Raw genomic sequence first — 12307 nt, forward strand, 5'->3', positions numbered from 1 at the left:
GGAAGATAATTATATGATTTGTCTCATTCACCGAATTTCACGACAAACACCTTTTGTTTTTTCATCCATGTTTTTTTATATGTTACATAATAACCATAACAACTTTAATTTTTGCAATTAAACTTTTCATTAGGATTGATGGATTTGTTTTAACGAAATTGACCACAATAGTTGTGATTTGGGTGGAGTCCAAATTTACGTGATCATCAGAAAGAGTGATCAACAAACATGTATGGGGCGCTTCAATATTTTTTTTATCTCCCATGTATTGCGGATATCTTCAACGTTGACATCCATTGTTGCAGTTAATGCACTGGGCTACATATTGATCCGTCTTTGACTCGACGACAACAAATTTATAGCCTTGAACTATGTGATATTGTTTTATCACACACATAGTAGCCTCTTTATTAAGAAAAACCATTCGTTCATAATGGTCATATTCAATTACTTGTCTCAATCGACTATAGGAATCACCTTGTTGGAGTGATGACGTTACGAAACCACCTTCTTCTCATCGATGTCATCATCTTTACTAAATTCATGAATAATATCTCTGATCACGGACACTTTCTGGGTGCCCATAAAACTGCCTCCAATGTAAAAGGGATTCATCTACCACATGCAACATCAAAATATAATTGTTACTGTAAAGTGCATTGAATGAGTGTGACTACTAGTTGTTAGAAGGATTTTCAATACAAACTTTAAAGTATTACCTTGTCAATATCAATGTATAAAACAAGTTGTGCTCCAATCGAAAACTTCTAACCAAGACTTGTTTGATAAATATGCAAAAAACTTTGGTGAATGAGTATTTTTGCATTGCATTGGTTGGTTCATCAGAATATATAACATAGTTACTTAAAGTTTAAAATTATTAAAAGCAACACAATAACTTTCTCATGACACTGAATTCACATATTGGTACATAGTACAAGGCATAACATACAAGCTACATTTTTCATACATTATATATAATATGTACTAGTAAGTTCAAGAAATTAAATAATAATGTAGTCATGCATGTGTGTGTGGTATAGTCATTCACTCTTACAAAGTAGTGTTCCTTTGACCAATGCATCGTGCTTCAAAATTCATACATACAAGGTTCAACAAGATGGCATGTGCTTTATGAGCAATGCATACAAAACATAATATCAATTTCATATCACACGTTATATATCATACTGATACTTTGCTATACTTTTTTAAATGGGTATTAAAATTTCCCCTACTATACCAAATATTGATATGACTTTTGACAAATAATACATGGATACCCCATATTAGTTTATTTTAAAGAGAGAAATATATGCATACATAATAAATATATAACATGATATAAATGAAAAGAGACAATAAAAAGTATTGAATTAAACACCACACGCCCACTTGAAATGATAGAGGCTAAATTACTGCTCCTTTAAATTTAAAGATGCAACTCCATAATCAAGACAATCAGTCATAGTCTCTATTGAATTCAAATGTGCAAGTCATTTTGTCTTATACACTTTCAATTCAAAAATGAATCTTGTTACAAGTGACACTATTGTGCCTATACTCATTCCAATGTGTACACATGAATGGCGATTTCAATTCAACAAATATTCTTGAAATCGTAGTAGGGAAAATGTACTATCAATTTAAATCTTCATCCACTTCTCAACTTGTAGTGGTTTTGAGTCAACGTTTTCTCCATGCATTGCTTTGACATGTAATAAAGCTTGGAAGAGAGATCCCTGGATGTAGTTCATGTTCAACCTTCAATGTCACCCACAACCTTCAAATGTACATACGTGTGTTCCTTCAATGTCACACAGTTCCTTTAAATCTACATATGCGCTAGAGTTGTAGGTGGAATTCACTAAATTTATGTGTATTATTAAATTTATGACCATATATTCACACAAGCATACTACTCTTGCACCATTTACTGAATTGTGTTGGCTGGTTTTTGTGCTTTTGGAGTTCAAGTATTGTCTTTTTCGTTATACTACTATCTACTCACCCTTTAAATTCATGTAAGCATTGTTTTGTATTGAACCTTTCCATTCATCTACGTAACATTCACTTTCTTTCATCCATAACACCAATTATTCCTTCAGCAGTGTTGGAGTTGCATTAGTTTTAACACACACAGACACCTTACACTAAGTCAGTCTTAAGTTTATTTTGTCAAAGTTACCTTCTTAGTATTTAAGAAATTTTGAACTTTCATATATATTTTTTGTATAGGTTCGGATAACAATGACAACCAATGCACGACTACCATAACATATGTCCATCTTACAGCTACAACATAAACATGTGAAAAAGACTTTATGGGAAGGGAACAAAAGACTCATACGACCTAAACGACATGCCATATGGGTTCTCAAACATTTTGAACGACTTGATCACCTAGTCATAAATTTAATTGAACATGTTGAGTTCGAAATCTTATTGATTTTGACGAACATTGACATAAATCACCATCTAGTTACAACATTGGTCGAGAGGTGGAAAGCTGAGCCACACACCTTTCATTTGCCACTCCAAAAGCCACAATCACCTTAAAAGATGTTACAGTTCAACTTGGACTCCCAATTGATGGGGAACTTGTGATGGGTGATAGTAGTGGTGACTTGGTATGTGTGTGTGAGGAATTGTTGAAATTTGTGGCAGCAAAAACTATGGTTCAAGGAAACACAATCAATATATCTTGGTTGAATAGTTCTTTTTGATATTTGGCACATGATGCAACTGATGTTATTATTACACAACATGCATGAGTGCACTTGTTGAGATTGATTGGAAATGTATCAATGTCAGACACATCAAAGAGTCAAGTTCATCTAATGTATCTATTGTTACTGGTTGACTTAAATAATGTGTCAAACTTTAGTTGGGGGTCAACTGTGTTGGCTTGTTTGTATCGTGCACTGGATCACAATATCAATTATAATTAAGACAATATCGAATGGTGCATGATGTTTTTATAATGCTAGATGTGGGGCCGAATGACATGTTTTTCATCGACTACTGACCCATTGAGTGTTGAGGAGATAGTTGTCGGTGTTGTTTTTTCACTTGCGAAAAGGTTATTCTTTTTTTTTATTCATGTTAATGTTGTGTGTTTAAAAAGTTTGTATTAATTATTTCATGACAAACGTTTATCGCATATGGTCTAGAAACTTACTTTGAACAAACACAAATGTGATTATAGTGGGTCAAATTCAGAAGACGCTTGATCAGATGCGGTTGAAACAAGTTATCATTTTATCCTTAAACAACTAATTTTTTTCCAAATAATCCAAAAAAGTAATAATGTTATTTTTTGTCGTTGAATGTTTTTGTGGACTCCACATCGATGACTCAAAATTAGTGGTATAATTACAATATATTTTTCAGTTGTAAGTTGTGCGATTATACTTGTAATTTGTTTTGAAACTATCAAATTTCATCAAGCACACCGAATGATGCGACAATTCTAGTTTCAACAACATATTCCACATGACCCATGCAACCTCAATGAAGTTCACAGAGAAGACATGCGTGGAAGAACAAATATGTATTGACCACAATATCACCAAAGGTGGATAACAATGTGGAATGATTGACAAAACCTTAATTTAGGGAATATCATTCTATGAAAAATGGTCATTTGTACGATGTTTCAACTTACACACAATAGATCACCAATCATACCATCCGCTACGTCTCACCTAGAGAGGTCATGTCTAAAGACAATGTAAGCTAAATCTACAACTTATTTCATATTTTAATTTTATTAAACACTATATTAATTATTATTTTAAACAACAATATGGCACGCCACCCGACAGTCAACCCCACCATTCTGAAGGCCATCATCATCATGTTGAGTCTTATTCAAATGTTGCACAATTTGGACAACAAACTTTTTTTCAATAGTTCTCCCTATCAACCACCAGAAATATTCAACTTTATGGAGTATCACCCCAACATGTCTGGCCATTTCTCTACCAACAAATGTCATCAACTTACACCAATTTTCCATTGCATGGAAATATTTTTCTCCAAGTCCATCACAAATGTTTAGTACTTCAATAGTGACACCATCTTCCACATTTCGTCCAATTCTCACCACACATTATTATCAATCCACAATGTCTTCATATGGATCCAAATTTCCATGAAAAACTAACGAAGGGGAAAACAATAAGGACGATAGTCCACGTCCATCGAGACAACGAAGAAGACCCTCGTGTGGGACATAATCTCATAGATAGTTCGTTCATCTTTATGTTAAAATAATTCTGTAAATTGTTCAAATTAAATTAAATTGTCAGTGTATTTCACTTAATGTCAGACTTCCATGTTATTTTTTGGTACTCTAACTTTTTTAAAACATCTAATTGTTACTTAATAACAATTATTATGTCTTAGGGTTTACATGTCACATTTTTTATTAAGATTATCTTTTACTATGTACATGATTTTAATACTATTTCTTAAGTTAAATATATAACTAAGTAACGACTCAGGTCCAGATTTAAAAAAAAATCCAATTTTCAAAAAAAATCCAATTTTCACAATTCAGTTAATTACAATTTTAGGTTTCTCCCTTTATCATTTGGGATATAGAATTTTGGGTTTAAATGTTTTACTTTATTAAGAAGTGGACTTTAAGTATAATTCAACCTCATAAAATCGGCTTATGAGGTGAGGTTTGCCCCCACTTGTATATTATGAAATGCTCTAAACTCTAGTCGATGTGTGATCTCCAACACACCCCGTCATGCCTAGAGTGACAACTCGTGCATGAAATAACATATTATGGGTGATCTGATAAACACAATAAACAATCGCTAGGATAGGCTCAAATCGGCTATGATACCATATTAAGAAGTGGACTTTAAGCCTAACTCAACCTCATAAAACCAACTTATGAAGTGAGGTTTGCACTCACTTGTATACTATGAAATGTTCTAATCTGTGCTCAATGGGGGATCTCCAACAACCTTAACAAATTTTAGCATTAATAGTTACAAGTTTATGTTTTACAGTTATAAGCTACATTTATACGATTTACTGCTTAACAATCTCTCAGTTTTAAGTTTTCAATTAAGGTTTTCAGAAAATTTTCAACATCTTAGATTTACCATAATTATTAAATTTTATATATTCTTTTCAAACAAAATAACACAACCAAATCTTTCTTAAATTATTCTACCATTTAAAAAAAATTAACAAGTTTTCTTTCAATAACAAAATCATTGAAATAAAATTATACATGAACGAGTTTAGTATAATCTGATATAAGTATAGTTGTACATAATAACAAAGTACAAATTCAGTTTAACAACATTTTACATAAATCATTGTTCAGATGCACAATTTTAACATAATTTTTTTTTTATCTTTTAATTAAAATCATATGAACCAAATACAATTTATTTACAAATGCTATCCGGCCAAAATTTAACCCAAACTTATATTTGTCATGTAATTTCTTTAAAATTTCTTTAAAATTATTTCGTACTTTCCATATACGATTTGCCTAATTTTAAAATAAAAAACAATTTGTCCATTTCAAAACATAAATATGAAATCAAATTATATCCTTTTAGGAAAAAAAAATCTTCCTTTGTAAATGAGAGCTACCAAATGCGTGACAATTAAACACATTAGCTTGCATACTATTATTACTAAATTGGAAATTTTATATGAATTGTATAATTTGATTATAGTTTTTTAAACAAAACTATAAATTTGTTAAACTCGGGTAATTTTGGAAAAAAATATTAAGATTAAAATTGAAATCGAAATACAAAACAACAATATATTAAATAAATATTTGGAATCTTTTAAATTTTGGACTAAATTATATATTCAATCCCCTTTAATTTTTAATACATAATTTTAATCTCTATTGTTTTTTCTGCAATGTTAGTATTCAGTTTTTAAAATTTCAATTTTTTTTATCTAATGCTAAATTGTAACTAAAATCAGAAGATGAATAGAAAAAAAATCACAAATTGAGGAATCTGGAGAACCAAATATTAACTTGACCTATTTAAAAATTAAATTCTATTTACAGAGAATATATTTACTTGTCCAATTACTCTCATTGAAATGAATGTTATATCATCCATAATTTATTAGATATTCATCTTAATTTTCTGAATCTTATAATACCACATAAATTTAAATATTCTAAAAAAACCACTCCAATATCAAAGTTGCTAAAACAAATACTTAACTTAATTTCATAAATTATATAATAGAAAATATATTAATACTTAAAACATTATCACTTTTTGTTCAAAACATTTTTTTTCTCAAACAACTATGTTTATATTGCAATATCACCTCACTTGCTCCTATAGTAGATTTTGTCAAGCACCATTGCTTAACTTTTAACCAACATTTTATAAGTGCAACAACATAGAACATTGTATATCTAAAGTATGGGGTGATTTATTCCTTCCATCGTTTCTATGTCTTATCAGGATCATTGAAAAGGAACCTCATCTGATTAGTTTTTTTTTCTTGGCTTATGCATGAAACAAATCAATCATTTTTTTCACAGATGATAAGATCTTCTGAGGGTCCATTTCATTTTAATTTCATAATGAAAAAGTTTCACGGTTAGGAAAATTGTACAGAGATACAATGTGAAGTCAAAAAGGGTGAAAAGTTACAAGACAGAGATGATGCAGTGTGTGATTGCCTTTCCACCATCACACACTGCATGAAAATTGACCTCCACAAAACTTGAACTGCTTAAAAATTGACCTCCATAAAACTTGTATACATTGAAAAGAATAAGAAATGCATCACCTCCAAAATGGAGTACAGCAGCACAGTATTTGAAATCAACCATTAGAGCAAAGACATTTCTTAAGTTTGCCTTTTGAAACTCAAATCAACATCTCCATCAATCTGCAAGAAACAGAAACCGTATTTATACATTAAAATCAAGGTGTCAGCCAGCCAAAGCAACAAAGCTTGAGACTTACTGTTTTAGCAAGTTCTTTGGCTTTTTCATCATTGAAACCTAGAGTAGCCAAAATCAATTGACCTGCTGATTCTTTTTGTGACCAAATTCCTAGAAGTATATGTGTCACGTTCATTTCTCCTCCTTCACCTATATTTTATGTCATAATTTTAGTAAATAGACAAGAGAGAGCGTAAAAAAAATTAAGATCATTAGATAGCAAGATCAACATTGTACAAATGCAACATCACAAGGTCATATTGCAAATACATTAGACAATGGCTTGGTTGATAAGCATTTACTTTCATTGATAGATGGCTAATTAACTGAGCCATAACTTGGATAGCATTTATAACTTAAATATTTAACATCACTAAAGTTACTTTAAGGTTAAAAGTAAAAAATAAGAGCTTTAAAATGAAGTTGCTCGATAATTTTATAATTTGAAAGTTACTTCTAAATTAAAAACTGTTTGGTAATGTGTTTTTGACTCTTGAGGTTTTGAATTGAGGAGGAGAAGCTCCTAAAATCAGCGAAAAAAACCCCTTTGTTTTGTAAAAATGTGTCTGGAACAACTCTTAAAAGTGTAAAAGAAACCCAAAATTATTAGAGTAAGACATTAACTTGAGCAACACTATTAAAACGGCTAAGGCTAAAGTTATAAAACTATTAAGGTTAAGCATGTTCTTAGTCCCTAAACAGTTGCAAATTTTATTTGTAGTCCTTAAACAAAAAAAATCACGTTTTTGGTCCCTAGACTTTCCTCTGTGAACTGTTTTAGTCTCAGCTGTCAAGTAACACTGTTAATCGATGATAAAAGAGTTACATTGACAACCTATTGCAGAGCCATCAAGGAATCTAGTGAGGCAGTCTGTTATATGCTAAAGTTTTGGGATTTGATTAATATTATTATTGGGTTGTTAAGATTTAATTAGTTAGGATTTTATCATTTATTTATTTTATTAGGATTTTATGATATTTAGTACTCTATAAATAGAGTATTGAACTATTATTTGAGATATGAATAATATATGCAGTTTGTTTCCTTTTCTCAATTCTCTATCATTGTTCTTGTTCTTGGTATAATCGGAAGCCACCTAAAGGTTCCCTTTGTCCAAAGCCTGATCGTTCTTCGAAATCTCTTACGAGAGGACCTAGACGCTTCTACACACGATCGTTCATATCACAGTCACGCACAGTTTTTTTCTGTAAATTGTGTTTTTCATCTCTCATGTTTAGACTAATTGATGACATCAAAGTAATGGAAGAGAGATTAAAAATACATTTTGCCAAAAACAATATGCATGTTGTCTCATCATCAGACTCCTTGATCATCTGACAAGTCACTGAGTTGTTAATGTGACTATAACATCATCAATTAACATTGTTACTCCATAGCAATGACTAAAACTATTCATATAGGAAAAGTATAGAGAACAAAATCACTGGTAATTATGTTTAATGGCTAAGTAAAATTTGCAACAGCAGCTGAAAATATAATTAACCAAATCAAAGCTAACTTCTTTTGACAAGGTATTTATTAAGTAATGTTGAAAAAAATATGTCATTTAAAATTAATTTTCATACTTCGGAGCGTCTTTCTATCAAAAGAGGCACAGCTTCTTTCTACTTGACAACGCAAAAGCACCAATGGATTCATTTCATTCAATAATAAGTAACTAGCAAAATGGAAATATTTAAAAAGGGAAAATCATAAATGGAACAATGAATCTAGCTGATGATCATTTGTAAAAACTGTACACGGGATAGTAGTTGTTCCTCGTCATAGCAGGAACCATGCATACCTGATTTCAGTTTCTCCTCAATAGCCCAATCAAGGGCTGACTTGGCTGGTTCGGTCAAAGGAGGATGTTCAGGGCTGAAGTAATACAAGTCAGACTTCCCAAGTAGATTTAAAGTTTCTTCACGAACTTTGAAAAGAGTAATTCCATTAGCTCTTAAGAATTTAGCAGCTCTACTTGTTCCTGAAAAGAAAACAAGAAATGACTAAGATGCACCGATACACTCATCCAGCCAATGCATCTGTCAATGACACATCTGACACAGATACATTTGAAATACGTATCTGAAAAGTGTCAGCAATTAAAGATAAAAGGGTGCTTAATATACGTAGAAAGAAAGATTACTTAGAAGTTAGAACTGTTGCTTATTGGTACAAATTATAATCCTGTTTTATGAATTCTCGTATTTATTTATTACCCCATGCTCAATAAGATAACATGTCCCAAGGATCCACACTCCAATACCTTTTACCTAAAATAGCCTCATATATAACATTCCACTATATATATAGCAATCATATATTATAGTCATTTTTTTTTCTTTTCAGTCTTATATTCTTCAACCATCATTTTTATTTTTATATTATTCCAAACATTAAACATGCATAAAATATATAATTTTGTGATTTATTCCACGAAATCATTTTCAGGATTTGATATTTGAGTACCACTTTATTAAAAACAAGCAATGTTGATAGAAGCAACTCTCACTCTCACTATTTGTATATACATTTGGATATATATTTAATAATGATTTTTGTGAATTGTATATATGCATAAATATATACCTTGGACGTATCTGAACATATCGTATCCTGTATTTTTTAAGATGAGACGAATTGTATCAGATACGACATGTATCTGATACTCTTATCGTATCCATGCATCATAAGGGTATACTAAAGGCACAAAGCAGAGCAATATTTAAAATGATTGAGTACCCAAGAAGACAAAATACCTTTAGGGAATTCAAATGGCAGGATCTTGCCAAAAAGATTTAAAATGGAATTTATTTCAACTACAAGAAGTGAAGTAGATTCTAGTGTCAAACTTTCAGTGGCACATTTGATTTAGGTTTCACAACATCTGAAGTTATAGTGACAGCCATGTACATGATACCATTTTTCTTTCAAAAATAACGAAGTATGAAACATGAATACAATCGCTCAAAATGTAGTGGGAGAAGCCACAAGGAAATTTCAATGAAAACTTGAGTATGTCTACCTCGTGATATATTATTGTTGAACCCATAAAACAGGGGAAAAAAACATTCCACTGACCTCCCATAACCATTCAAAAAAGATAATTAACATCTTTTACTGGTATCCATTCAAGAAGACATGCATGTCTGCACAACTTTCTTCATAAGCTAAGCACTTAAATCAACTTACACACTAAACATTTATAAAAGAAAAATCCATTTAACTTCTCCAAAAGCTAAAGTGCATATGTTGAATATTACTTTACAGAAACAACTTAATTCATTTCACCATCTTATTTTTTATCTCCTATATAAGTGTTAAAAGGTTTAGGGTTAAATCCGCTTTTTATCTCTGTAGTTTCTTCAATGTGCAATCTTAGTCTAACATTCATATATCATCTGATTGCTAAAAGAAAATGCTAAAGTGTTTCCAGTGATAACATATGTGAGAGATTATTGTGTTTTTAGTGATAATAAATCTTATTATTAAAGATATAACTTAGTTAACACACACATGACAACTTATTAGCAGTGAAGTAAATTGCAATTAAATGTTTGGAGTCCAAAATTACAACTGGAGGAACCAAAGTAGATTTGAGCCAAAGTGTATGTGAACAAAATCGATTCAATGATAGAAGCACTAGTTTTCATGGCTATTACTGAAATTGAAAAACACCAATTGCAACAAACCTTCAACCAAAATCCCCATCAGAAGAGCCTCGGTTCCCGTGTTGGGAAACTTTATCTTCCTCGCCTCCAATTCCGCCATTGCAAACGATTTTATAGCCCTCGCCGACCACCTGAACCAAACACAACCGTCAAACACATGCACACACAACCAATTACCACACTGGAAAACGTGAACAAGAGCAGCAGCAACAACTGCGACTCACTTTGGGGTTTTCTCCGGCACAGCATCGGGGGTTTTCCTGCAAAAACAAAAAAAATAAAGGAGGAAACTTTCAGCAACCCAATACGACCCAGAAGGAAATTCGAGAGACCCATCACCATGGAAGGGTCTCAGGGGCGTTGGCAGAGCGAGAAACTTACGGGGTGGGGAGGCTAAACGAAACCGTTGCTGAAGAGGCACGGCAATTGGTATTGGGGAGGGAACGGGATGATGAGGTGGTGCGTAGGAGAGTGATCCTGGCGCCGAAGAGAGAGGTGGGAGGGAGAGTGCAGTGGTTGGAGTTAGAATGGAGTGAGGAGTGAGGAGAGAGTGTGTGTAGGGATGGAGAAAGTGTGGGGATGGAAGCCATTGGAAAGAGATGAAGAGAGAAAGGAGAAAGAGAGAGTGAGGTTTTGAGAAGAGTGGGTAAAGAGAGAGATTAAGTAATTTTTTTATGTTATTATTTTTAATAATACCTAAGATAAAATAACTATTTAAAATATCAAAATAACTAAAATTACTTCCACGTCAAAATAACATAAATTACTAAAATTATATTTAAAATAATTAATTTTATTCATTACTTCATTCAAAATGTTCTCCAATATGTTTAATGAAGATAATTTGAATGGTAAATAAATGTTTTTTAAGATACAATAGGAGATTTAATGCTATTATTAAGTGTTTTAGTTGTTGAGATGTTCACACAAATAATCAAAATTATTGTGATATGTATGAAAATGTCTCATAATTATAATACACATTTCACATCCTTTATTTTAAACAAATAATTTTCCTTTACAAAATGGTATTGAAGCTCTAAGTATACATTCTACATTTTTTATTGTTAGCTTCTTGATTTTAAGTAAATAACTTGCTTTTATGGACATGTGGGTCATTTTAATTAATGTATTTCATTATGGATAAAATTATCAATGTAAAGTAGTATTTCATGTTATATATGGTTAATGTAACTCCAAAACTTCATTAAACATGGGAAATTTAATGAACATAGTGATATCAACTTATAACCTTCAGAAATACATGTTAGATCTAAAAGTTTTATGACATCACTACTTTGAATATGAATTGTATGCCTTCTATAATCACAAAGACAAAATTAACATTTTTTTATATTACTAGGAAAAAAATTCATTAATGCATATATAATTTATAATACTTAATATACTTGAAAAATCACATTTCCATATTATCACGATTATTATTCTATGATAAAGGTGAGTGAGTTATATTTTTTAAGGATGACAAACACAGTCAGGTTTGACGGACTGACCCGTCATCATTTAACGAGATGGGACGGGTTAATATTTTTAACCCGTCAACCCGTATTAATCTGATTCACCTAATCCGTCAACCCGACAGGCTAGCCTGTCAGTCCGTCCTTCTTTATTTTTGACTATATTAAAGATAATCTCATGCTTTTGAAATTA

General features: G+C 31.4%; 1 protein-coding gene and 1 long non-coding RNA gene across 2 annotated transcripts; both read right to left on the reverse strand.

Moving 5' to 3' along the window:
• Positions 1-219: 219 nt before the first annotated feature.
• LOC137837731 (uncharacterized) lies at positions 220-4329 on the reverse strand. The gene is made up of 2 exons (XR_011085510.2): positions 720-4329; positions 220-615 (listed from the first exon to the last, which is right to left on the reverse strand). It is a non-coding gene; the product is annotated as an uncharacterized LOC137837731 (long non-coding RNA).
• A 2396-nt stretch (positions 4330-6725) lies between these two features.
• LOC137837732 (ATP-dependent Clp protease ATP-binding subunit CLPT1, chloroplastic) lies at positions 6726-11285 on the reverse strand. Its single transcript, XM_068646836.2, has 6 exons — positions 11018-11285; positions 10861-10896; positions 10658-10767; positions 8770-8949; positions 6987-7114; positions 6726-6909 (listed from the first exon to the last, which is right to left on the reverse strand). Exons 1-6 carry the CDS (start codon positions 11224-11226, stop codon positions 6868-6870), a joined length of 705 nt encoding a protein of 234 aa, XP_068502937.1. The 5' UTR covers positions 11227-11285; the 3' UTR covers positions 6726-6867.
• Positions 11286-12307: the final 1022 nt, after the last annotated feature.

This window comes from Phaseolus vulgaris, chromosome 4 (genome assembly GCF_051622355.1).
Source record: "Phaseolus vulgaris cultivar YP4 chromosome 4, ASM5162235v1, whole genome shotgun sequence".
In the NCBI taxonomy this organism is placed as follows: domain Eukaryota; kingdom Viridiplantae; phylum Streptophyta; class Magnoliopsida; order Fabales; family Fabaceae; genus Phaseolus; species Phaseolus vulgaris.

Coding starts and splice junctions, on each gene's coding strand:
- LOC137837732 (XM_068646836.2), bottom strand. CDS start 11,226: ATGGCTTCCATCCCCACACTTTCTCCATCCCTACACACACTCTCTCCT. Junction 10,768..10,860: donor GTGCCGGAGAAAACCCCAAA/GTGAGTCGCAGT, acceptor TGTTTGGTTCAG/GTGGTCGGCGAGGGCTATAA. Junction 6,910..6,986: donor CCAAAGAACTTGCTAAAACA/GTAAGTCTCAAG, acceptor TGTTTCTTGCAG/ATTGATGGAGATGTTGATTT.